The 23987-nt window shown below is 37.9% G+C and overlaps 1 protein-coding gene across 1 annotated transcript in view; it reads left to right on the top strand.

Moving 5' to 3' along the window:
* Pah (phenylalanine hydroxylase) overlaps window positions 1-23987 on the top strand; it is an 82570-nt gene that overhangs the window by 3220 nt on the left and 55363 nt on the right. The window contains exon 2 of the mRNA XM_020181087.2: window positions 1128-1235. Within this exon, the coding sequence (XP_020036676.1) occupies window positions 1128-1235 (108 nt within the window). The remainder of the gene's footprint in view (window positions 1-1127; window positions 1236-23987) is intronic.

Here is a 23987-nt window from a genome sequence, read left to right as displayed (position 1 = left end):
CTATTTACATACATGTGTACTCAGTATTTGAACTATATTTACCCTACCACACTCTTTCCCCACATCCTCTCCCTACCAACTGAAAACAACCCCCCAGACCGGACATGTTCTGTCCTTTTGTTCTCCAATTTTGTACATTATTTTAAGACATAGGAAATATTTTAGCAAACTCTGGAGTGCCCACCCTAATCCCACCTTAGTTTGCTGTTACATGCATGAGCTATGTGCTAGATCTTTGACATTCTTTACTATTTAGTTAAAGACATCCATCTTCTGATAGGTTATGTGTGTACATTTATATATTTGGAACTCTTTTTCAGCAATTACATATCTCAGGTCCCAGAATATTGGAACAAATTATTTCTTAAGATTTTTTTCCCAAGGTTGAGAGATCATTTGCATACTATTTAAAAATCACTTTTATATACTTTCCTTAACATTCTATTTAATTGCATATTTTTCTTTTCTTATCATCTGACTATTGTTTTGTCAGGGCTTATTATTGGCATGATTTTACAGGTGAGAAGATTAAGAAGGCTAAGTGGTTGGCCCAAAGTGGTGCAGGTGGTAAATGGAAAAGAGGATTCAAACTCAGGTCTTTGGACTCAAAAGCCTTTGGATGTTCTATTGATCTGTTTTTAGTACTTTGAACAGTTTATGTCTCAATGTTCTACTGAGACACTTTTGTACCATATTATATCACCTCAGGATCTTTTGTTTTGTTGTATGTGTGTCTGTTAATTCAGGATTTTGCTTCCTACAGGATAAGGGGCCTTGGCCTATTCATATTTATATCTCTTAAAGATACAATGTGAATAGTGCCTGGCATTTAGTAGGTGCTCATTACAAGATATGAGATCTATAGGGTTGACTGGTGGCTAATCAGTGAATAATTGAAGCTTCTTAAAATTGAAAATTCACCCAGGAGTATCCTTGATCATTTCATTGCCTTTGGCTTACTGATTTTCCACCACATAACCTACATCTATATAGAACTCATGTAACTCATTATATTCCAAGGCTTAATGAGAAGAAAAATTTCATGCTTGCCTCTTTCTTGGACGTTTCATGGGAATGAATTGCTAAACTGAGGGAAAAAATTTACCCAAATGCATGTAATCCTGTAGGAAACAAGCTACATTGAAGATAACGGCAATGAAAATGGTGCTGTCTCCTTGATATTCTCACTCAAAGAAGAAGTTGGTGCACTGGCCAAAGTCTTACGCTTATTTGAGGTAAGTGCTCTGTTAATGTCTGTCTTGGATAATGGCAGAGAAAACTGCTGTGGTGTTTTCTAGTTATATGTAGCAAAAAGAACACAGATCTAGAATTGGAATGATTTAACAAAACTACACAGATCTAGAATTGGAAGACTTGATTTTTTTTCAACCACGGTTCTTACATTAACCAACAGTGTAGCTTTGTTAAGTCATTTAATCTCTCTGAGTTTGGGTTTCTCCATTCGTAATATGCTACTGATGACTCCTGCCTTGTCAGCTTCAGCTGGGCCTTTGTGATGAGATCATGTGTTTTGTAAAATGCTGGGACATGTGTTACGGATGATTACAGTTAAAGACTAGGTTAAAAAAAAAGAAAGTCATTAATTCTTTAATTTGCTAAATTCTATGACTAGACATAAGGTAATAATAATAAGACACCATTGCTTTCTTCAAACAGTTTAACCACAAACTTTGTTCTAGAAAACAGCTAAATTTCTTGAGGATATTGGTAGATGTCTTACGATTAAAGTGGTTCCACGATCAATGTGATAGAGAAACTTGAGGTTGCATCATTTCATGTGATTTCTTTATTTTAGAAATTTTAGTCTATAAAACTCAATGTATAGTAGATCATTCTAAATGGGGAATGTGTGTACTATTTTCCAAGTTTATTACTTTAAACTCCCTTAACTTAAAGAACATTTAGTAGCATCTTCAAATAGAATTTAGGAAATACTGATTTGGGTTTTAGCTAGACATGGTTTTCTAATCCAGATTCCTCCCAAGTCTTTTGCTAATGTTTTAGCCTGGAGCTTGCTGTTTGAGCATGCATTCCTCTATGTTTCCACAATGTCTCCAGCAGATGGGTTGTCATGAGCAACATATTGGCCAGGGTGGCACAAACAAGGTGTTTTTGTTCATGTAATCAACAAATTCAACAAATCTCAAGGATGGGCCTGGGTATAGTGAGATATCTCATGAAAACCTATGATGCACTGGAAGCATGACTGAAGTGGAAGAGTGCTTGCCTTCAAGGCTTTGAGTTCAGTCCTTGGTGCCACCACCAAAAAACCCCAAGCCAAACAAAAATCTATGATGTTCTCAGAACTTGGGAAGGGGTGGGGGAATACACAGAAGTTGTAAGGAAGAGAAGCTGTCTCTTTTAGGATTTAACAGATCTTGTTCTTAGCAACTGTGGAACAGGGGTGGAGCACAGGGAAGTCTCTGAATGATGGTAGACTTATAGACAAGACTCATTTAATCTTATAAAAATAGCATGAGATAGGAGCTGCTTCTGCTTCTGTTCCTGATATTCAGAGAAAAAAAACTGAAGCTTAGAGAAGTTAAGTAACTTTCCCAAGGTCACACAGCTGTACTACTGGAGATACTATTTGAACCCAGCCATTCTGATTCTAGAATCTTTCACATTTAGCTGTTATTCAATACTGCCCCAGACGACACTGGATTTATTTACAATTGGGTGGGGATGAAAAGTGCTGTTAAAAGCACTAAGCTCTAAACCTTTTTTCTTCTGCAGTCTCTCTTGTCTGGTCATGGGGTTTTTGTTGGCTATTTAATTGTCTTTCGTTTTCTCAGGTACTGTGGCCCCCTAGTTGCTGGACTGATAGCCATGTTCCTATCAAGGGTGGCAAGTCCATTTCTCCTTCTATGGTCCTGCTACAGCATCCCACAGAGTGATTCCGCCAAGAGATTGTAACCTCTGGCTGGGGGTTGGAAGAGAAGCTTATGCTTGGCCAAGTCATTCACCAAATCACCTGCTCAATCTGCAGGTGGAGACAGTGCTGGCAGAACCTGGGCCTCCCCACCAACTTCGTGGCCCCTAGTCACAGCTCTGGGAAGATGGTGAGGTGAGCCCAGGGAGAGTGAGGTTAAGTGGGGCCACAGTGCTAGGGAGCTGGGAGCAAGCTCCTTGGACCCCATGCTGAGAAGTGAGAGGGGACAGAAGGTGGGGTTACACAGGACACAGCCAGCACATGCTTCAGCTTTCCATTGGCTTTGGCTTACCAAGCATTAATTCAAAGATACATTATTGAGAATTTCAAGAAGGCTGCAAAGAGCCTTAAAACATACACATTATGAAGTGTGAGCCCCATGGGACTTCACGGAGGTTGTGCATCCAGGAAGCTGGCCTAGTCTCAGACCTCTTGCATCAGGCCTTCCTTGACTGAGTTACTGTCCTCTCTGTTGCTTTTGATAGCAGCAGGACCGACTTGCTTTGCTATGCGTATGTGTTTCTGTTTGGCTGTGAGGATGATTTCTCAGGAAAGGAATTTTGTCTCAGCCATCTTTATATCCTTAGTAGACCCAGAATCTTATATATACCAATTATTCAAGTAAGAATAAAATTACATTTAAATATAAGCAAAGAAAATTAGAATATCTTTACTCTTTTATCCTACATTTTAAGAAGGAATATTTTAAGCCAACTAATTTTTACTCTAAGTTCTTTTCTTTCCCTTTTTCCCTCCCCTCCCCTCCCCTCCTCTCACCTCCCCTCCTCTCCTTTCTTTTCTCAGTGCTAGGTATCACAGCCAGGTCTTATATATGCTAGGCAAGAACTCTACTATTAAGATACAATCCAGCCCTATTACTTCAATTTCATGTTCCTCTAAAATTGTTCTAGAAAATGAAGACTGTTAAAAAAAACTGTTAAACCTGGTTGTCTGGAGTGGTGGTGATGCCGGGTAAATGGATGCCTGAAGGAGAGCAAACAGGGCATGTGCAAAAGATAGACAGTACTTTCTGAGTGACAAACTGCTCCTGAGAAGGAGTGTGTCTATAAAAATGCTCTGCTGCAAATGTTTAGCCTTTGTATTACACAGTTCATCATATTTTGTCCTCGAGAGGTTGCCCCTTGGGCTGAGGTCAGAGTTAATAGATTAAGTAATAGTAAATGAAGGGGATATTTGCAATCTAATAGATAAGCCACAAGTAATACATTAGCAGAACTGGATGGAGAAAGAGAGGGAGATGGAGGAAGGGAGGGAGGGAAGGAGGGAAAAAGGGAGGGAGGAATAGATTGAAAGAGAATTCTTTCAGACATAATCTAAAATCTCAATTGCTCCAGTCATTGAGTGATGTTACTGCATCCATTTTACAAAGAAGGAAACAGAGCTCACCGTACTGGATAATTTGTGAAGGGTTGTTAGCGTGTGTTGTTTTTCCTCTATTTCAGAAGTTGTCCTAGAACTTACATAGGCCAGCACACCTACCCTTGTCAACAGCCTGGCAAAACTCAGGAGTTAAGTTGTAGTCATTCAAAGTGCTGAACAAAAGGAGAAAACAAATTCTAGTATTCGTGGAACCACATCATATGACAAGTCAGGTCCATCAGGTTCTTGATTTGATCCTCACTAAACTCAGTGCAGGAGGCAGTGCTCTTGCTTTTAGGGTGAAGGAACTGAGGTTCTGAGAGGTGAGGTAACTCTCTCAAGAGCCCACAGCTACTATGAAGTGGAGAAGGGTTCTTATCTCTATCACACCCACATCTCTGCCAAATATAGTTGTCCCTGCATTTCTGAATCATGTCTGGAGTTTGTAAAAAAAAAGTTCTTATTCTAGTCATTTCCCCCATTTTTGTGTGTGTTTAAGGGTGTCTATCTACAGATATTCTTTCTTTGAATTGAAAACTGTATCAAAAGTACAAAAGCACTAACTGCCCATATTCTCCCTACTCACCAACAACCACTGTTAACATTTTGACATATTCATTTTCATTTTTTCATGTGTGATCATGATTTCAAAAATTATGTTAACATATTGCTCCTTAAGGAAGGCATTTACAAGACTTTCAGATCTTCCTTCAATTCTGACCATCTAGCATCTTCCTGGCCAAGGCAACGTTGTTATGAGTTTGGTATAGTTCTTTCCAGCCCTTTAAAACATCATGCTGATACTGACAGGTGTCATGGCACTTACTGCTCTCTGACCTCTGAGTCAGCCAAGTGGAGCGACAAGGCTGTGGTTTTGAGAGTCTCTTACCTACTCTGTGTTTCAGTTCCTCATCTGTAAAATGGGAATAGAAATGGTGTCTGTTTAATAGAGTAATTCTGAAATTTAAATGACTTAATGCATATAAAAGCCTCAGAGAGATTACTTATTAACTGTTCAGTAAGAATTACTAGATATATATTTCTGAATGCAATGTTGTTTTACATATATACATGTTATTATGTATATGTGTGTAACATTTTCATAGCAGTTCTGTAACATAGGCTTATTACTACTTTCACTTTAAACCAAGCCACCAAGAGGTTAAATAACTTTCCTATGGCCATTTAGCTCATAGGTGGTATAACTGCTTTTGCATTCAGTTTGGTTCTAAATAGTAAATCCTTAACCCCAGCATTGTTCTACTCAGTATCTCAAACCCAGGCTATCACTGATAGTTTGGAGCTTACGACTCTAAGCCCACTTAAGTTTGGTAGAACATTAATATTAGAAGATATTAAAGGTCTTTCCTAGATAAGGTCACCTGGTCAAATATGTTTGGGAACTGCTGAGTCTGATAATAGTGAATAGGTTTCCCCCTACAGGCTTCTCAGTCGTTAATATGTTCATATGTATGCATGATTGTCTAAAACATAGATATGGAATTGATTCTTGGAATTCTCTGATAAAACACATCCTAACAATGTAGAAGTTGATAGCATATTGTTTAGGAAACACTGCCCTACAATTCAATTTAGATTATTCCATTTGTTTTACCATTTATTTCTTTTGATTTTATTTTATATGGTCCAAAAATTTAGTCAACTACACAACTTAAAGGGTTTTTTTTTTTAGTATTTTCATCTAAATGCTCACTTCCCCATTTGATTTTCACAAAGATACCATGAGAGATATAAACACAAATGCACTCTGACTACCACAATTCCCCAGTTCTACCAAGCTATTTTGTTTCTGATTAATGGCTTCACTTCAACTCCTGGTCACAGCACTTGCCTGTATAAGTGTTCACAAATGATGTAAGTAATTCATTCTAGATTTATACAGTTTCAAAATAATTAAACCAAGGCTTTTGATTCTCCTCTGCCTTCTCACGTCTTTCTCACTTTCATACTTTCACAGATTCCTGACAATACCTTGGATTTAACAGGTCCATTTTAAGGATTGCCCTCTTTACAAAGACACATGTAAAATTATTATCATGTTGTTCTGCTTTTTCATGAAGAATTGATTTTTCTCAGATAAAAATTGTAAACCTGGGGGCTTTAGAATCATGACCTAGACCAATTTCTGAGTTCTACTGCATTAAGTGCTTGCCTCAGGCAAACTTCCTCATCTTTAAAATAAGTCTGATATCTCCTCTGCCCTCAACACAATGCTGAGTATTAAATGTGATTTAACTTCTGTAAAGCAGCGAGCACAGACCCTGATGCACAGCAAGAATCCTTCCTGGGTGAGAGGTTAGAACAGTGGCTCGTTCTCATGACATCAGTTACCAAAGGAATTTTTTTAAAATCAAGGAAAAACATTCCAAAGCCCATGAAATAAATGACTGAAAACACTGATTACATAATAAAATTTAATACTTATATATTTGTGTTCATATATATATATATATATATATATATATATATATATATGTATGTATATATGTGAAAATAGTGCAATGAAGCTCACCAAGCACTGTTTGAAAAAGGGGGAGGAAGAAAGGGCAGTGAAGGAATAGGAGGGTGAACTGGTTCAAAGCACACTGTATGCAGCCATGGAATTATTACAATGAACCCCCCTCATACTATCAATGTATGCTAATTAAAAAGTAAGATAAAATTTTATAAAAGGAGGGAAACAATACAAAAAGAATTTAACATTTCAGTATGACAAAGGATACCATAAACTAAAGTACAATGGAATAGCCTGGGAGAAAATACTTATAACACACATTTCAGCCTACAGAAAATGTCAAAACTCAGAAAGAAAAAGTCAAATATGCATAAGAAAGAAATGACAATCTGAGTGAATAGTCCACAACTTTCAAAAGAAAAAGCTAATGAAATATGAAGAGACACCTTCTTCTCACTAATAATCATGGAAATGAAAATTAAAACAATAAGTATCATATGTAACTGATTATATTATCCAAGAGTAAAATCAATAATAAGCATTCTTAAAGGTACAGAGAAATGAATATTTCTATATTGAACTGGTGGGAGCATAAATTGTTACAGGATATTTGGAGAACAACTTAGTAGCTGGTGTTAAAATTTAAAATACCCTTTCCCTATGATTAGCAAGTTCATTTCTAGATATCAATCCTAGATAAATACTTGCATATTACATATAAAAATAAATGAATAAAAGAACACAATAAGCGCTGCAGAATTTTCTGTGACTACACATGTAGGAAACCTTGTGGAACTCAAAACAAGAGGGCTGACAAGTAAAATATACATACATGTTAAGAACTACGCATCAGAAGTTAAGTTATTAACTCAACATAGGTAATTAGGACAGTGTCTGGCACATAGAAAGATGTCCCTAAATGTTCATTTTAATTATTTCTGTGTATCATATCTTTAGAGGCTCACAGAGTGTCAAGGTCTCTTAAATTCTTGTCCATAGGAAACAATAGTTGAAGGGTAAGTTTTATTTGGCTTGAAGAGGGAAGACTTGGTATGGGGATGTAAAGACCCATCCATCATGGAAGAAGGATCCAAGTCATTTTCTCTAGCTTCAGAGGCAGAAGGTCAATGAATAGAAATTACAGCGAACATATTTCAAATAATTTACAAGCAACTTCTCTACTATAGAAAGGTGCTAGGAGACATTGATTGCAAGCATTACTTCCCTCAAAATAGCCAGCAAATAGCAGGAGAGAATCAAAGCAAAAATTGTGGTATAAATATACATATCTTTTCTTAATAAAGACAAGATAAAAAAAATCCAGATCCTTCAAGATTGGCAATAGGGAGAGAAGCATCACATATGGGGAGAATCACCCATGCCTGTGGTTTTCTTGCTAAAAACTACTACTGCAGCAATTCTATGCTTAATAGCAGGACTATCCATCACCATCCTATTGCAGAGTAGGGACACAATTGGGACATTTAACAAATCCTTACTAAGTGCTCAGAGTAATAAATGATAGATAAACAGTAATGTGAATCTGTATCATCCAGTCCCCTAACCTGACTCCATGTAGTGGAAATTTTCTTAGCCTCTACCTCATAGTAGCATCTAACAAGACATCTGTGTTCCTCAAAGAAAAAGTTAGGTCTGCAATATGTTACTAATAGAACTCTGTTAGTAACTACATAAGAATGCTACACAGTAAGAGTAATATTTACAAAAGAGATATGGGTCACTGTATTTTTACTTGTTGGTTCAGTGGTAGTGGGGATTGAAATAGATATTCTAGTGACTTAAGGCCAGATGACTAGGAATATAACAAAACCCTTATCTACTAATCTGTGAACATCCCCACTACACTCAGTAGATAGTTTTAACTCTTATTTCTGTATGCATTTATTTGAACACATTCCACAGCTCTATATATTTCTGGCCCCTACTAGCTCATGCCCATGCTTTTTGAGGAAAATGGCCTCTCGAGAGTCTTTACTGCAAGAGGCATAGTAATGAGCTGTAAAATTAGAAGCAGGCTCTCCATGAAAGTGGCAAAGAAAAGGTCTCCCTCTTCCAACACTCCACTAATCACTTTCCCACATATTCTCCAGGGAAGGGAACAAGCAAAAAAACAGATATACATACAGAGCTCTGAGTTTGAGGCTATCTCAGAAATACTGCACGTCCTCAATTAGCGCCATTTAAATTGGCAGAGACACAGAGCTTCAGACTATGCAAGCTGCCCAAGTCTAGACACATACAGTTAATAATGGCTTCAAAATTTACCCTCTACTCTCATAGTAGTCTAGTCTTTTGTAAACAAATGGACTGAGCAGAGTCTATAGTCTCTCTACCCAGAGAATCTCTTCCTCCCCTGCCTCAGATATTCAATGACTCCATACTCTTATCTACATATCCAATTAATATCTTTTGAGTATCTGTTGTTGTATGTGATGGTGACACTGGAATAAGCTAGACAGTCATCTTCTGCCCCAGAAGAGCTACTCATAGACTCTACATTAAAAGATATTCTCTGGGCACCGGTGCCTCATGCCTGTAATCCTAGCTACTCAGGAAGCAGAGATCAGGAAGATCACAATTAGAAGTCAGCCCTGGCAAATAGTTCAAGAGACCCTATCTCGAAAATACCCAACATAAAACAGGGCTGGTGAAATGGCTCAAGGTTTTGGCCCTGAGTTCATGCCCTAGTACCACACACGCACACACACACACACACACACAAAGATATTAAAAACAATTACAGTGGAGTATACAATAAATTCGAGGTGGAGTGCAAGGCTCCATGAACATTCTTAATCCAGACCTATGGCAGAAGAGGTCAGGGGAGGTTTCTTGAAGAAACTTTATCTGAAACCTGAAGAGGTTGACCAGGAGAAGGCAGAAGAATGGAGAAACAAATTCCATAATGAAAGAACAACTGACTTAAGGGAGAGAGAATAAACAGGTGGTCAGGTTACAGAACCCTTTGCCATATGCCAAGCCCAGCATTACTGGGGGCAGAAAGGTCATCTGGCTACATAACACTTGCTGCTCTGAGCTTTGGACTTTAAAGACCTACCTATGCTCCCTGGGCTTATTGAGCAGGACTAGATCAAATGTGAATCATGAGGACGGCTTTTATCCCCTGGTCTTGGGTTCAGAGCTGCTATGAGCAGTAAAATGTTTACTGGGAACATTTCTTCTTTAATCAACACAAATTTGAGTTACATGAAGAAAAACATGTTCTAATGACCCAGATGACATTTTCATTTCATGTAAACCCCAAATTATCGGTAATTATGTAAAGAACACCATGTAACTCACCTACTTAAGAAATAAAACTTTGCAGAACCAACTAAGTCCCTGGGTTCCCCTTCCCCATGCACCTCTCTCCCCAGAAATAATTAATCTGAAATTTGGCAAATGCTATCCACATGTATCCTTATGTGGCACATGGCACAGTTTTGTAAGATTTTAATCTTTGTAATATTGGAATCACATTGTAATTCTCCTCCAGTTTTCTGCTTTAGGGAGAGGGTGGTGAATATTGTTTTTGAGATCTGTTTCGCTGCTTTTATTTTGTTTTGAGACAGGGTCTCCCTATGTAGCTCAAGTTGGCCTAGAACTCACTGTGTAGCCCAGGCTGGCCTTGCACTTGAGATCTTCCTGCCTCAGCCTCCCTAATGCCTGGATTATAGGTATAAACCACCACTCCCAGCTATTTCTGAGATTTGTCCATATATATGTATATATATGTACATATACACAAGTATACACACATGCATTTCTTGCTCATTCACTTTCCCCCTGTCTGTATTCATTGTGTGACACTTTATGTATTTCTTGTTGGTGAACATTTAGGTTGTTTGTCTACACAGTGTTGCTCTGAACATTTTGTGCAGTGCTAATGACTTATTTACTGAATAGAAGAATCTCTAATGGAAAATTAGCACTGTTATTAGTTGCTAAACAGTCCATAACTGGGCATATTTGAGACCTAGCAACACAGAGTTTGCTTTTGAAACTTTCATCATGACGTTAGATATTGTGACAGTGTAGACAGTTCTGTGGCCAATTGATGGCAGGCTTGAAGGTTGTGATAGCTCATTGGAACCTTGGATTGAAAACTATAGGTCTTTTTGATCTTCTATATCTTATCACTCTTCTGGCAAGAAAAGTTGTAGAAAGAGGACACAAGGACAAAAGAAAGTTCTTTTCCCTAAATCCTTGAACATAGCCTGGAGAAAGCTGTTACCTGGCTTTCTCAAGAAAGGGTGTCCTCTGAGTGGAGGTGGCTCCAATGACTTGGAAGGAAGGCTCAGGAAGAAATAATCTCAAAACAGAGGGAGAATCCGAGGAGAAGAACAAGTCAAGAAATCACAGAAGAGACCTTCCAAGAGGAAGCCAAAGTGAGATCCCCCCAAAATGGCCTTCAGATGGGAATCCACGGAAGGTCTAGCTTCACCTCTCCAGGGCTCCTCCTAGGTAGAGTGGAGATGGTCATGGGCTGCCTGAGTATGGTACTATTCATACTTTTCTGCATGGTTTGTCTGGTTTAGTTGTCTGTTAATCCCAATGGGTTTAGTTACTAGACCCTTGGTCAACAAGGGCTATTGCTCCTGCCATGGCCCTTCAACAGTCTAGTCTTAAAATAGCTGCTATTTAAAATATGAATTAAGAAAATTCCAAGATGGCGGCTAGAGGGAGGAAGCAGAAAGCGACCCTCCTATAGTGAAATCTTGGAGAGACGCTGGAGACACACTTTGCAGGCATAATCACCGAGAAAAGGCATAACTTTGACTCCTCCACATCTCCAGCCAGCGCAGAGAATCTCCACTTCACGTTAAACGGAGAACCGAGGAGGCCCCCGGGCTGCCAGTGGCCGGCGCCCATACGGCTTGGGAAGACGCGGACCAGGTGAGCTTCGCGGTACCGCGGTTCCCCCACAGACAAGCCTGGGCCAGAGCAGCATAGCCCCCTGGACAGACTGACCTCCACCCGGGAAAAAAAGAGAAACTGAGTACTAAGCAATAAGAACAGTTAAGACACGCTGGAAAGAGGGTGGGGCGCCCTGAGCGCTGAAGATTGGGGGAAGGGAATCCTTCCCGGGACTGTAAATAAACGAGCCGGGCGGGCCGGAGAGGCTCTGGCGGGAGCGGGGCGCGCCAGCAACCAGGAGCGGGGACGCTTGTGAGAGGAGGGAAGACCCACTTCCCACGTGAACTGTAAATAAACACGCAGGCCTGACAACGCGGGGCAGTGTCGCCTTTCCCAGTGCTTGGAAAGGGAAAAGCCTGTGGCAGAGGCCCCCCTCCCCCGCACAGGAGAACTCTGAGCAAACAAAGCCTGTGGGACCAGGTGAGTGCTAGCTCACCCCAGAGATCTGCATAAATAACGCCTCCAGCTACAGGCAGAGAGCAGCAGGCAGGCAAGCCACAGTTGCAGATACCACTCTCAGAACTGGTCCAGACGCTTTTTTTTTCTTTTTCTCCCTACCTTTGATGAGAGAACAACCGCATTACACCTGCAAGCCGAAAAACTTACTGAAACTATTGCATTTGAACTGGGGACACTTGGTGGGGCTTTTTTTTTTTCTTCTGTGTGTGTGTGAATGTAGTTTTGTTCTACTTTATGCATCCCCTTTGATGAGACAACTACAGAACAACATCTGAGGCACCAACTCCAAGACTGGAGATTGAGACGGACATCCAAATTATTAAGACTGAAATTGCATTGCATATAAACTTAGAAGTTTTTTTTTTTGTTTTTTTTGTTTTTTTTAATTTTCTATTTTCCATTTAATTTTAATTCATTTTTATAAATAGATATTACTTTCATATACTTATTTTTTATTTTTTTTATCTTTGATTTTCAATCCTCTCTCTGTCACTCTATTGTCTGTTCAGCTTACTGTCGATTAGTACACTAACACTCCCTGTTTATACCTTTGAAACTCTCTTGTCTGATACCTTGTTCTGCTTTCTCCCTCTTGTCTGTATATTTGTTTTCCCCTTTTCTTTAACTTCTGGCTTTCCATCTCAGCTCACTCTTCCATTCTCAATATTACCATTGTTATTATTACAAGCTAGAAAATACTTAATTACACACAGTACAGGGACAGTAACAACACCAAGGACAATGACTGGAAGACAGAAAAAACAAGGAAACCAGTTTCCCCACAGCAAAAAATTAGTACAGGAACCAGAGGGGAATGAAGAGAACAGAAAAACAGAGCCAGACTCCAACAAAATGAAGATAAACTATGCCAAAGGACCCAATGAAGCCTACAAGAATAATTTAAAAGAAGACATACTACAAGTACTCAATGAGAATTTTATAGAGATGATACTGGATAGGGTCAACCAAAATGTACAGGAGACACTCAAGAAATTCCAAGACAATAAAAATAGAGAATTTGAAAAAGCAAAAGAAGAAATAAAGGAAACCATAGAAGCACTGTATAAACACCAAAATGAAAGAGAGAACACAATGAATAAATGGATAAATGAACTCAGGACAAAAATAGACAACAATAAAGAAGAAAACAGCCAGGATATGGAAAACCTCAGAAAAAAGAACGAAACAGAACTGCAAAACAAAACGGAAGGCCAATCCAGCAGAATAGAACAAACAGAAGACAGAATCTCAGAACTTGAAGATGAAATGGTAATTAAAGGAAAAACTGAAGAACTACTAATTAAACAACTCAAGACCTGTGAAAAGAAAATGCAAGAACTCACCGACTCCATCAAGAGACCAAACTTGAGAATCATGGGCATCGAAGAAGGAGAAGAGGTGCAAGCGAAGGGAATGCATAATATATTCAACAAAATAATAACGGAAAATTTCCCAAATCTAGAGAAAGATATTCCCATACAAATGCAAGAGGCCTCTAGGACACCAAACAGACCAGATCAAAATAGAACTACTCCACGACATATCATCATTAAAACAACAAGTTCAGAAACTAAGGAAAGAATATTGAAGGCTGCAAGAGAGAAAAAACAAGTAACATACAAAGGTAAACCCATCAAAATCACAGCAGACTTCTCAACAGAAACATTAAAAGCAAGAAGAGCGTGGGGTGAGATCTTCCGGGCACTGAATGAAAATAACTTCAACCCCAGGATACTCTACCCAGCAAAGCTATCATTCAAAATAGATGGAGCAATAAAAGTCTTCCATGATAAGCAGAAACTAAAACAATATGTGACCACAAAGCCACCATTACAAAAGATTCTGCAAGGGATCCTGCACACAGAAAGTGACACCCAACTTAACCATGAAAAGGCAGGCAGCACCAAACCACAGGATAAGAAAAAGCAAGACAGTAGAGAGTAACATCAAGTTAGGTACACACAATCAAACCTTCAAACAACTAAGATAACTAAATGGCAGGAATCACCACATACCTATCAGTACTAACACTTAATGTTAATGGACTTAATTCACCCATCAAAAGACACCGTTTGACAAAATGGATTAAAAAAGAAGATCCAACAATTTGTTGCTTACAGGAGACTCATCTCACCGACAGAAATAAGCATATGCTTAGGATGAAAGGCTGGAAGAAGATTTACCAAGCCAATGGCCCCCGAAAACAAGCAGGAGTAGCAATACTTATCTCTGACAAAGTAGACTTCAAACCTACATTGATCAAACGAGATAAAGAAGGACATTCCATACTAATAAAAGGGGAAATAGACCAAAAGGAAATAATAATCATCAATCTGTACGCACCCAATGTCAACGCACCCAATTTCATCAAACATACCCTGAAAGACCTAAAAGCATATATAAACGCCAACACAGTGGTTGTGGGAGACTTTAACACTCCATTATCATCAATAGATAGGTCATCCAAACAAAAACTCAATAAAGAAATCCAAGATCTAAAATATGCAATAGATCAAGTGGACCTAGTAGATGTCTACAGAACATTTCATCCAACCTCTACACAATATACATTCTTCTCAGCAGCCCATGGAACCTTCTCCAAAATAGATCATATCCTAGGGCACAAAGCAAGCCTCAGCAAATATAAGAAAATAGAAATAATACCGTGCATACTATCTGACCACAATGCAGTAAAAGTAGAACTCAACAACAAAAGTAAAGACAAAAAACATGCAAACAGCTGGAAACTAAATAACTCATTACTTAATGAAGAATGGATCATCGATGCAATAAAAGAGGAAATTAAAAAGTTCCTAGAAGTCAATGAAAATGAAAACACAACCTACCAGAACCTATGGGACACAGCTAAGGCAGTCTTGAGAGGAAAGTTTATAGCCATGAGTGCATATATTAAAAAGATTGAAAGATCCCAAATCAATGACCTAATGATACATCTCAAACTCCTAGAAAAACAAGAACAAGCAAATCCCAAAACAAATAGAAGGAGAGAAATAATAAAAATAAGAGCTGAAATCAACGAAATAGAAACCAAAAAAACCATACAAAGAATTAATGAAACAAAAAGTTGGTTCTTTGAAAAAATAAACAAGATCGATAGACCCCTGGCAAACCTGACTAAAATGAGGAGAGAAAAAACCCAAATTAGTAGAATCAGGAATGCAAAAGGGGAGATAACAACAAACACCATGGAAGTCCAGGAAATCATCAGAGACTACTTTGAGAACCTATATTCAAATAAATTTGAAAATCTAAAAGAAATGGACAGATTTCTAGATACATATGATCATCCAAAACTGAACCAAGAGGAAATTAATCACCTGAATAGACCTATAACACAAAATGAAATTGAAGCAGCAATCAAGAGTCTCCCCAAAAAGAAAAGTCCAGGACCTGATGGATTCTCTGCTGAATTCTATCAGACCTTTAAAGAAGAACTGATACCAACCCTCCTTAAACTGTTCCATGAAATAGAAAGGGAAGGAAAACTGCCAAACACATTTTATGAAGCCAGTATTACACTTATCCCAAAACCAGGCAAAGACACCTCCAAAAAGGAGAACTATAGGCCAATCTCCTTAATGAACATTGATGCAAAAATCCTCAACAAAATAATGGCAAATCGAATTCAGCAACACATCAAAAAGATTATTCACCACGACCAAGTAGGCTTCATCCCAGGGATGCAGGGGTGGTTCAACATACGAAAATCAATAAACGTAATAAACCACATTAACAGAAGCAAAGACAAAAACCACTTGATCATCTCAATAGATGCAGAAAAAGCCTTTGATAAGATCCAACATCATTTCATGATAAAAGCTCTAAGAAAACTAGGAATAGAAGGAAAGTTCCTCAACATTATAAAAGCTATATATGACAAACCTACAGCCAGCATTATACTTAACGGAGAAAAATTAAAACCATTCCCTCTAAAATCAGGAACCAGACAAGGATGCCCACTATCTCCACTCCTATTCAACATAGTACTGGAATTCCTAGCCAGAGCAATTAGGCAAGAAGAAGGAATAAAAGGAATACAAATAGGTAAAGAAACTGTCAAAATATCCCTATTTGCAGATGACATGATCCTATACCTTAAAGACCCAAAAAACTCTACTCAGAAGCTTCTAGACATCATCAATAGCTATAGCAAGGTAGCAGGATATAAAATCAACATAGAAAAATCGTTAGCATTTCTATACACTAACAATGAGCAAACAGAAAAAGAATGTATGAAAACAATTCCATTTACAATAGCCTCAAAAAAAATCAAATACCTAGGTGTAAACCTAACAAAAGATGTGAAAGACCTCTACAAGGAAAACTATACACTTCTGAAGAAAGAGATTGAGGAAGACTATAGAAAGTGGAGAGATCTCCCATGCTCATGGATTGGTAGAATCAACATAGTAAAAATGTCTATACTCCCCAAAGTAATCTACATGTTTAATGCAATTCCCATCAAAATTCCAATGACATTCATCAAAGAGATTGAAAAATCTACTGTTAAATTTATATGGAAACACAAGAGGCCACGAATAGCCAAGGCAATACTCAGTCAAAAGAACAATGCAGGAGGTATCACAATACCTGACTTCAAACTATATTACAAAGCAATAATAATAAAAACAGCATGGTACTGGCACAAAAACAGACATGAAGACCAGTGGAACAGAATAGAGGATCCAGATATGAAGCCACACAACTATAAGCAACTTATCTTTGACAAAGGAGCTAAAAATATACGATGGAGAAATAGCAGCCTCTTCAACAAAAACTGCTGGGAAAACTGGTTAGCAGTCTGCAAAAAACTGAAACTAGATCCATGTATATCACCCTATACCAAGATTAACTCAAAATGGATCAAGGATCTTAATATCAGACCCCAAACTCTTAAGTTGATACAAGAAAGAGTAGGAAATACTCTGGAGTTAGTAGGTATAGGTAAGAACTTTCTCAATGAAACCCCAGCAGCACAGCAACTAAGAGATAGCATAGATAAATGGGACCTCATAAAACTAAAAAGCTTCTGTTCATCAAAAGAAATGGTCTCTAAACTGAAGAGAACACCCACAGAGTGGGAGAAAATATTTGCCAACTATACATCAGACAAAGGACTGATAACCAGAATATACAGGGAACTTAAAAAACTAAATTCTCCCAAAACTAATGAACCAATAAAGAAATGGGCAGGTGAACTAAACAGAACTTTCTCAAAAGAAGAAATTCAAATGGCCAGAAAACACATGAAAAAATGCTCACCATCTCTAACAATAAAGGAAATGCAAATTAAAACCACACTAAGATTCCACCTCACCCCTGTTAGAATAGCCATCATCAGCAACACCACCAACAACAGGTGTTGGCGAGGATGCGGGGAAAAAGGAACCCTCTTACACTGTTGGTGGGAATGTAGACTAGTACAACCACTCTGGAAAAAAATTTGGAGGCTACTTAAAAAGCTGGACATCGATCTACCATTTGATCCAGCAATACCACTCTTGGGGATATACCCAAAAGACTGTTACTCCAGAGGCACCTGCACATCCATGTTTATTGCGGCACTATTCACAATAGCCAAGTTATGGAAACAGCCAAGATGCCCCAGCACTGACGAATGGATTAAGAAAATGTGGTACCTATACACAATGGAATTTTATGCAGCCATGAAGAAGAACGAAATGTTATCATTCGCTGGTAAATGGATGGAATTGGAGAACATCATTCTGAGTGAGGTTAGCCTGGCTCAAAAGACCAAAAATCGTATGTTCTCCCTCATATGTGGACATTAGATCAAGGGCAAACACAACAAGGGGATTGGACTATGAGCACATGATAAAAGCGAGAGCACACAAGGGAGGGGTGAGGATAGGTAAGACACCTAAAAAACTAGCTAGCATTTGTTGCCCTTAATGCAGAGAAACTAAAGCAGATACCTTAAAGCAACTGAGGCCAATAGGAAAAGGAGACCAGGAACTAGAGAAAAGGTTAGATTAAAAAGAATTAACCTAGAAGGTAACACCCACGCACAGGAAATCAATGTGAGTCAATGCCCTGTATAGCTATCCTTATTTCAACCAGCAAAACCCCTTGTTCCTTCCTATTATTGCTTATACTCTCTCTACAACAAAATTAGAGATAAGGGCAAAATAGTTTCTGCTGGGTATTGAGGGGAGGAGCGGGAGGGGGTGGAGTGGGTGGTAAGGGAGGGGGTGGGGTCAGGGGGGAGAAATAAACCAAGCCTTGTATGCACATATGAATAATAAAAGAAAAATGAAAAAAAAAAAAATAAATAAAATTCCAGATGAGGAGGAAGTGACAGAAAAAAAAAAAAAAAAGAGGCAAAGGAACAGTTATCTGTAAGTTACTTTTAAATGGAGCACAAATAATAAAGCAAATGTAAATAAAAAAAAAATAAAAAAAAAAAATAAAATATGAATTAAGTTATCTCTCTCTTCTGCCTAATTTCCTCCCATAGGTTTTTACATAACTTAGAGCGAAAATTGGAGATCAGGTAATGACCAACATGGCCTCCCATGTCTTTGCCTGGGTATTTCTTTGCTTGTTACCATTCCTGTTCCTCCCTCACTCCTCCCCAGCCACACTGGCCTCCTTGTTGACTCTCAGTCATATTGACTACCCCAGGACTCTTGTGCTTACTGTTCTCACATGATGTCCTCCCACAATAATCTCAGTTTTATGCTTAAATGTCAACAGTTGATTATTTGTGACTTTCATGACTACATTATTTAAAATATTACCTCCATTGCTCTTCTACTATATCTGATCCCTCTTTTCCACTTTATTTTTCTCCATTGTACTGGTCAACATCTAGAGACTCTAATATTTTAATTATGTGTCATAGTTAACGTTTGTCTCCTCCTTTGAGAATAAAAGCTGCATCAGGGCAGGAATTTTATCTGCTTTGTTCCCTGTTGCACCCCAGCACCCGAGCAGCATTTGTCAACTGGAGATGCTCAATGAAATGAATTAGTGATGACTTGGAACATTCTTTGTACAGGTTTTTGCTGTTGTCCCCAGAAACCTCTGAAAGTGATCAGGATATAACTTAAGTTTACTCCAAGGCAGCAACATGTAGTAAGCAATTCAATTTCTCTGCTTCCGGTCTAAACTTATGTGAAATTCTGCTCAGCATTTTCTTCTGCATTTTGAAGCATGCTCAAAGAAGAACAGCTGAGAATACATTAGAGTAAAACAGATGTTAAAGGATGAAATCACTTAGAAAACATTAATGTGTTCCACCTCCAAGGCAAATGTGAATCTATATCAATTTGAAGAGTCAAAATATGAGAACTAAGCATCTATGTTAGTCATTTTTTCATCACTGTAACAAATACCTGAGAGAAACAACTTTAAAGGAGGAAGAATGTTTTGGCTCACGGTTTCAGAGGTCTATGGGTGGCTTGTTCCATTGCTGTGGGATTGTTTTGAGGGACAGCATCATGGCAGCAAGAGCATGTGGTGAAGCAAAGTTGTTCACTACATGGAGGCCAGGAAGCAGAGAGAGTGATGGAGGGACTAGGGAGAAGGTATATCCTTCCAAAGCCTGTCTCCCATAGTGACCTACTTCCTCCAACTAGGTCCCACCTCCTAAATCTCTGCCACCTCCCAATAACACCATCAAATTTTGATTCTATTGAAGGATTAATCCTTCAATAGAAGGATTCATTGACGAAGTGAGAGCCCTCATGATCCAGTCACCTCCAAAAACCCCCATCAGCTGGCAGCCAAGCCTTTAACACATGAGTCTACAGGGGACATTTCAGATCCAAATCATAACAGTATCCATGAATCAAACCAAAATTGTTCTGGGTGCCTTTCCACTGTTTCATTCCCATTAGGCTGCCAGAAAATGATGTTATATTTATTTTAAACACAAATAAATAGATGTTCAGAACAGCCAATCAGTGTACCCAAAGGTGGTAAGTAGCACAATCAGAATTTGAATGCAGACTAGTTTCAAAGTCCTCACTTTATTTTTTACTCTCTCTATACCAATCTCCTTTTCCCATAGAATCAAATGGAAAAGGAGGGGAGGAAACTCTCATCTCAATTCAATTTAAGATTCATTGAATTATAGAATGACTATAGTTAATAATACTGTAGCAAATATTCCAAAATAGTTAAAAGAGAGGATTTTGGTCTTATCATAAAAATTATAAATATTTGGAGTAACGGTGTGCTAATTAGCCTGATTTAATCATTCCACAATGCACACATGTATGAAAATATCACATCATACCTCACAAACATATATAATAATTTGTTGATTAAAAATATCATAGGACTTAAAGGATTCAAAAAGGCAATCAGTTTCTCACCACTGTGAACTATGTAGTTTCACTTGATTTCAAGTCAAACTTAAGATTTTCCTTAAGATTTTTCTTAAGGTTATGAACAGATAGTGGTTTCTGGTCCATCTTTAGTAAAGTAGACAGTTCATCTCACCTTGTCCTACTCTTTCTGCTCCAGAATCTTGATTAATCAAGCTCTTAAAACTGATATCTTTTATATATACATTAACTCTGACAAATCACAATATTGCTTTTGAAAAGTTTAATTCTAAATCTTTCTTGTCTTTCCCCAGATATCCATTTTTGAGTGATATCAAGAGTTCTTTCTTTGTCCCTTGTCAAAGATATGGTGCTTGTGTTTGGTCAGCTTGTAAACCTGCAGAGAGATTTTGTTTAGCAACAAAAATTCACTACTGAGACTATGACCCTAACCAGGTTTGGAAATTAATTTCAAAAGCCTCTCTTACCGATCAGAATTATTGGTTTCTAAGGAGCTACACTGAGTAGCTGGGTAAACCCCCAGTAAGGAACTTGTAAGCCAACCCAGAGAAGTAATTATTAACAAATTGATTCAAATAGGAAAAAGATAATTTAAAGAATCCAGCTGGATGATTAATGTGTACTTAACCAGAAACTTTTCACAAATAGAACTTTTGGCAAATAAGTAGAAGTTTCACCTGTGTTCACCCATTTTGATGAATTTTTATCCTAGTCTTATTTGAGGGGGGGGTGCTGCATATAATTGTCTTAATGTTTTAATTATCATACACTTATATCCATCATAACCTTTTTCCAAGGGGTTATCATAATCATTTGGGAAATAAGGGTAATGTCTCATAATAAAAGTAACATAAAATGTTTTGAGAAAAATTAGACTATGATAAAGGAAAGAAAATTTTGCCATGTTGCTTTATGAATGCTGTTGTTTCTTGCTTTTTAATAGTTACAGAATCTTTCACCAAGTGATTGGACTACAATCTACTTAATCATTCTCTAATGCCAGAGTTTTCTTAGCTTAGAAACTTTGGTGAAAAGCTATGTGAATTTCTCCCATCAGTTAGACATCCAGCATTAGAAAAATGGAGTCATGGTGTTGCAATTGTATCATGAATATTTCCAAAGCAAGAAGCTTCTCTATGCTAGTGGCTACTCCAAGGGGAGGGTGTGGGCGGTGAGCATTCCTGACCTATGAGTTGCCTTGCAGTGCTTCTGCTACCCAGTGCACACAACCCCTCCTTCCCCCTATCGCCTGCCTTGTGATACTCTTGCACAAGTAAGTGTGCCAGAGGTGTGTCCATTCCTGGTTCTTGACTTTCTAGTGTTTTCTACTCTACACAAGGCAGGAGTTGGTTGCCTTTTCTTTTGAAGTTTCAACATAGGTAAATAACGGGCAGAGTTTACCCATTCTTTTTCTTCCTGAGCCAAGAGAGATGACATTGCTCTTTGCTTTGTATAGGAAGTGATCTCTGCTCTCATTATCAATCTGACCTATCCTCCTCCAGGTTCTCTCTCTTTTCCTTGGGGACATCATGTTGGTTTGCCTAGCCATAGATGTTGGTGGGTTCTCTGTAGCTTGAGCCCATAACTAGTGGCTGCATCCTATGTCCTTGGGAGTAATGGGGAAGAACCAGAAGGAAGTGAACTTGCATGAGATTATTTATAACTCTGTTTTCTGTAGCCAGAGATTTAAATTTTTTTGTGCTTGAATAATATGAAAAATAATGATAAAAGTTGTCATAAAAGTGCTCACTATATCCCTGGTAGGAAAGGCAGTGTTGTTGAAAGACCAATGACTGTAGAATTAGAGAAAATGGACTGCCCTTTCCTGCCCTTTATAGCAAAGCATCTTCATCTCTGGTCTTATTTTTATTTTCTCCTCAAAAGACTATGGCAAAGTTCGCATGAAAGAACTCTAAACTGTAAAGTAATACTCAAATGAGAAAATGTATCATTATTGAGATTACACACATAATTTCAACATCATACCATTTACAATCCAAGAAAAAGATACATGTCTTCAACCACAAGGTTGACAAATTCCATTTTGTTTGAAATTTTTGAGTTAGTTCAATTATTATATTTTCAGTTCATTTACATGTTGGGGTATCTCCTGCTGTTTCCTTTTTGTTCGAATAAAGTATAGAGATACTCCTTGGTTTTCTCCAAAATGGACACCATTACCAGTGAAATCACAGATGTTTTGAATGAGTGGCAAATGATTTGCCAAGCATTTAAATTTGAGAAGAAACTTAAGTAAATGATTCTTTTTTTTGTCTATGATAAAAACCATAGAGCTAAAATACCATTATCTAAACACACTGAAGTTGAGTAGCTATAGTTAAAAGTCATTTTTTTTTGCATTTTTATGGCATTTAATAATGCAGAGTCACAGCTCTCTGCATGGGTACAGATTGGGTACTTTGTAGGATGTTTCCTGCAGTTGAACTGGCTGATGACTGACTAGTGACATCTATATGTTGGGAGTTCAGCATATTTCACTAGATTCCACCAAGTTCTGCTCCTGAGCAGAATTCACGTTTTCATCCATTTCTGCTTCTGAACCAATTTAAAGTCATCAGTTTTTGCAAGAAAACCATAACGTCTCATTATTAGAAATGGGCCCCAGACCACAATCCCCCCTTTTTTTCTCAGAGGGAGACAATTAAGAAGAATGTGAGACTTCTGAGTTATCCAGAATTATGTGTTATAATCATTATTATTGAATACCTTTGGACAAAGTATTCAGCTAGCCTCATGCTTATTTATGCTCTGGTGATTTTGCACCTAGAACTCAGAAGAAGTTTAAACAAACCAATAAAGTCCATGGATCTTGGTTCTAAAATCAGGAAGCTTACTGTACTGGCCAGGGGAAGGCCTGATACTAAGGCAGTGATGAGGAACAAGTTGCCTTTTTTTAAGAACACATTGCAGGTGCATTTTCTGAAATCTCTATGACTTTTATACTTGTCATTTTCCTACATTTTTTGAGAGCATTTAAAAAAATCATTCTTGTGAAAGTATTTAAAAATAGCCAAGGATAATATTAACTTGAGAAAATTATATACAACACAGAGTATAGAGTTGACATCAATATAGAAATAATTATTGCTAATCAGCAAAAACTCACTTTATAATGGGAAAATGATGTGAATTGATACTTCATAAAAGAAAAAATGCAAATGGATACTAACTATAATAGTCCCATCAGTCATTAAATAAAAAATTAAGTAATGAGTTATGAGCTATCTTTACCTATCAAGTCAAGAATAATGAAAATCCTGAAAGCTAATATGGGTAAGAAATGTGGATCCTTTAACAGAAAGGCCTTTCTAGAAGACAATAGATTATCTATCTATCTATCCATCTATCTAATCTCCTTTCACTTTTAGTTTATCCATGTCTTTATTTGTGAGGTGTGTTTCTTATCAACAACAGATTGTTGGAC

The sequence above is a fragment of the Castor canadensis genome, chromosome 8 (genome assembly GCF_047511655.1).
Source record: "Castor canadensis chromosome 8, mCasCan1.hap1v2, whole genome shotgun sequence".
In the NCBI taxonomy this organism is placed as follows: domain Eukaryota; kingdom Metazoa; phylum Chordata; class Mammalia; order Rodentia; family Castoridae; genus Castor; species Castor canadensis.
This window is presented reverse-complemented; position numbering and strand designations above follow the sequence as displayed.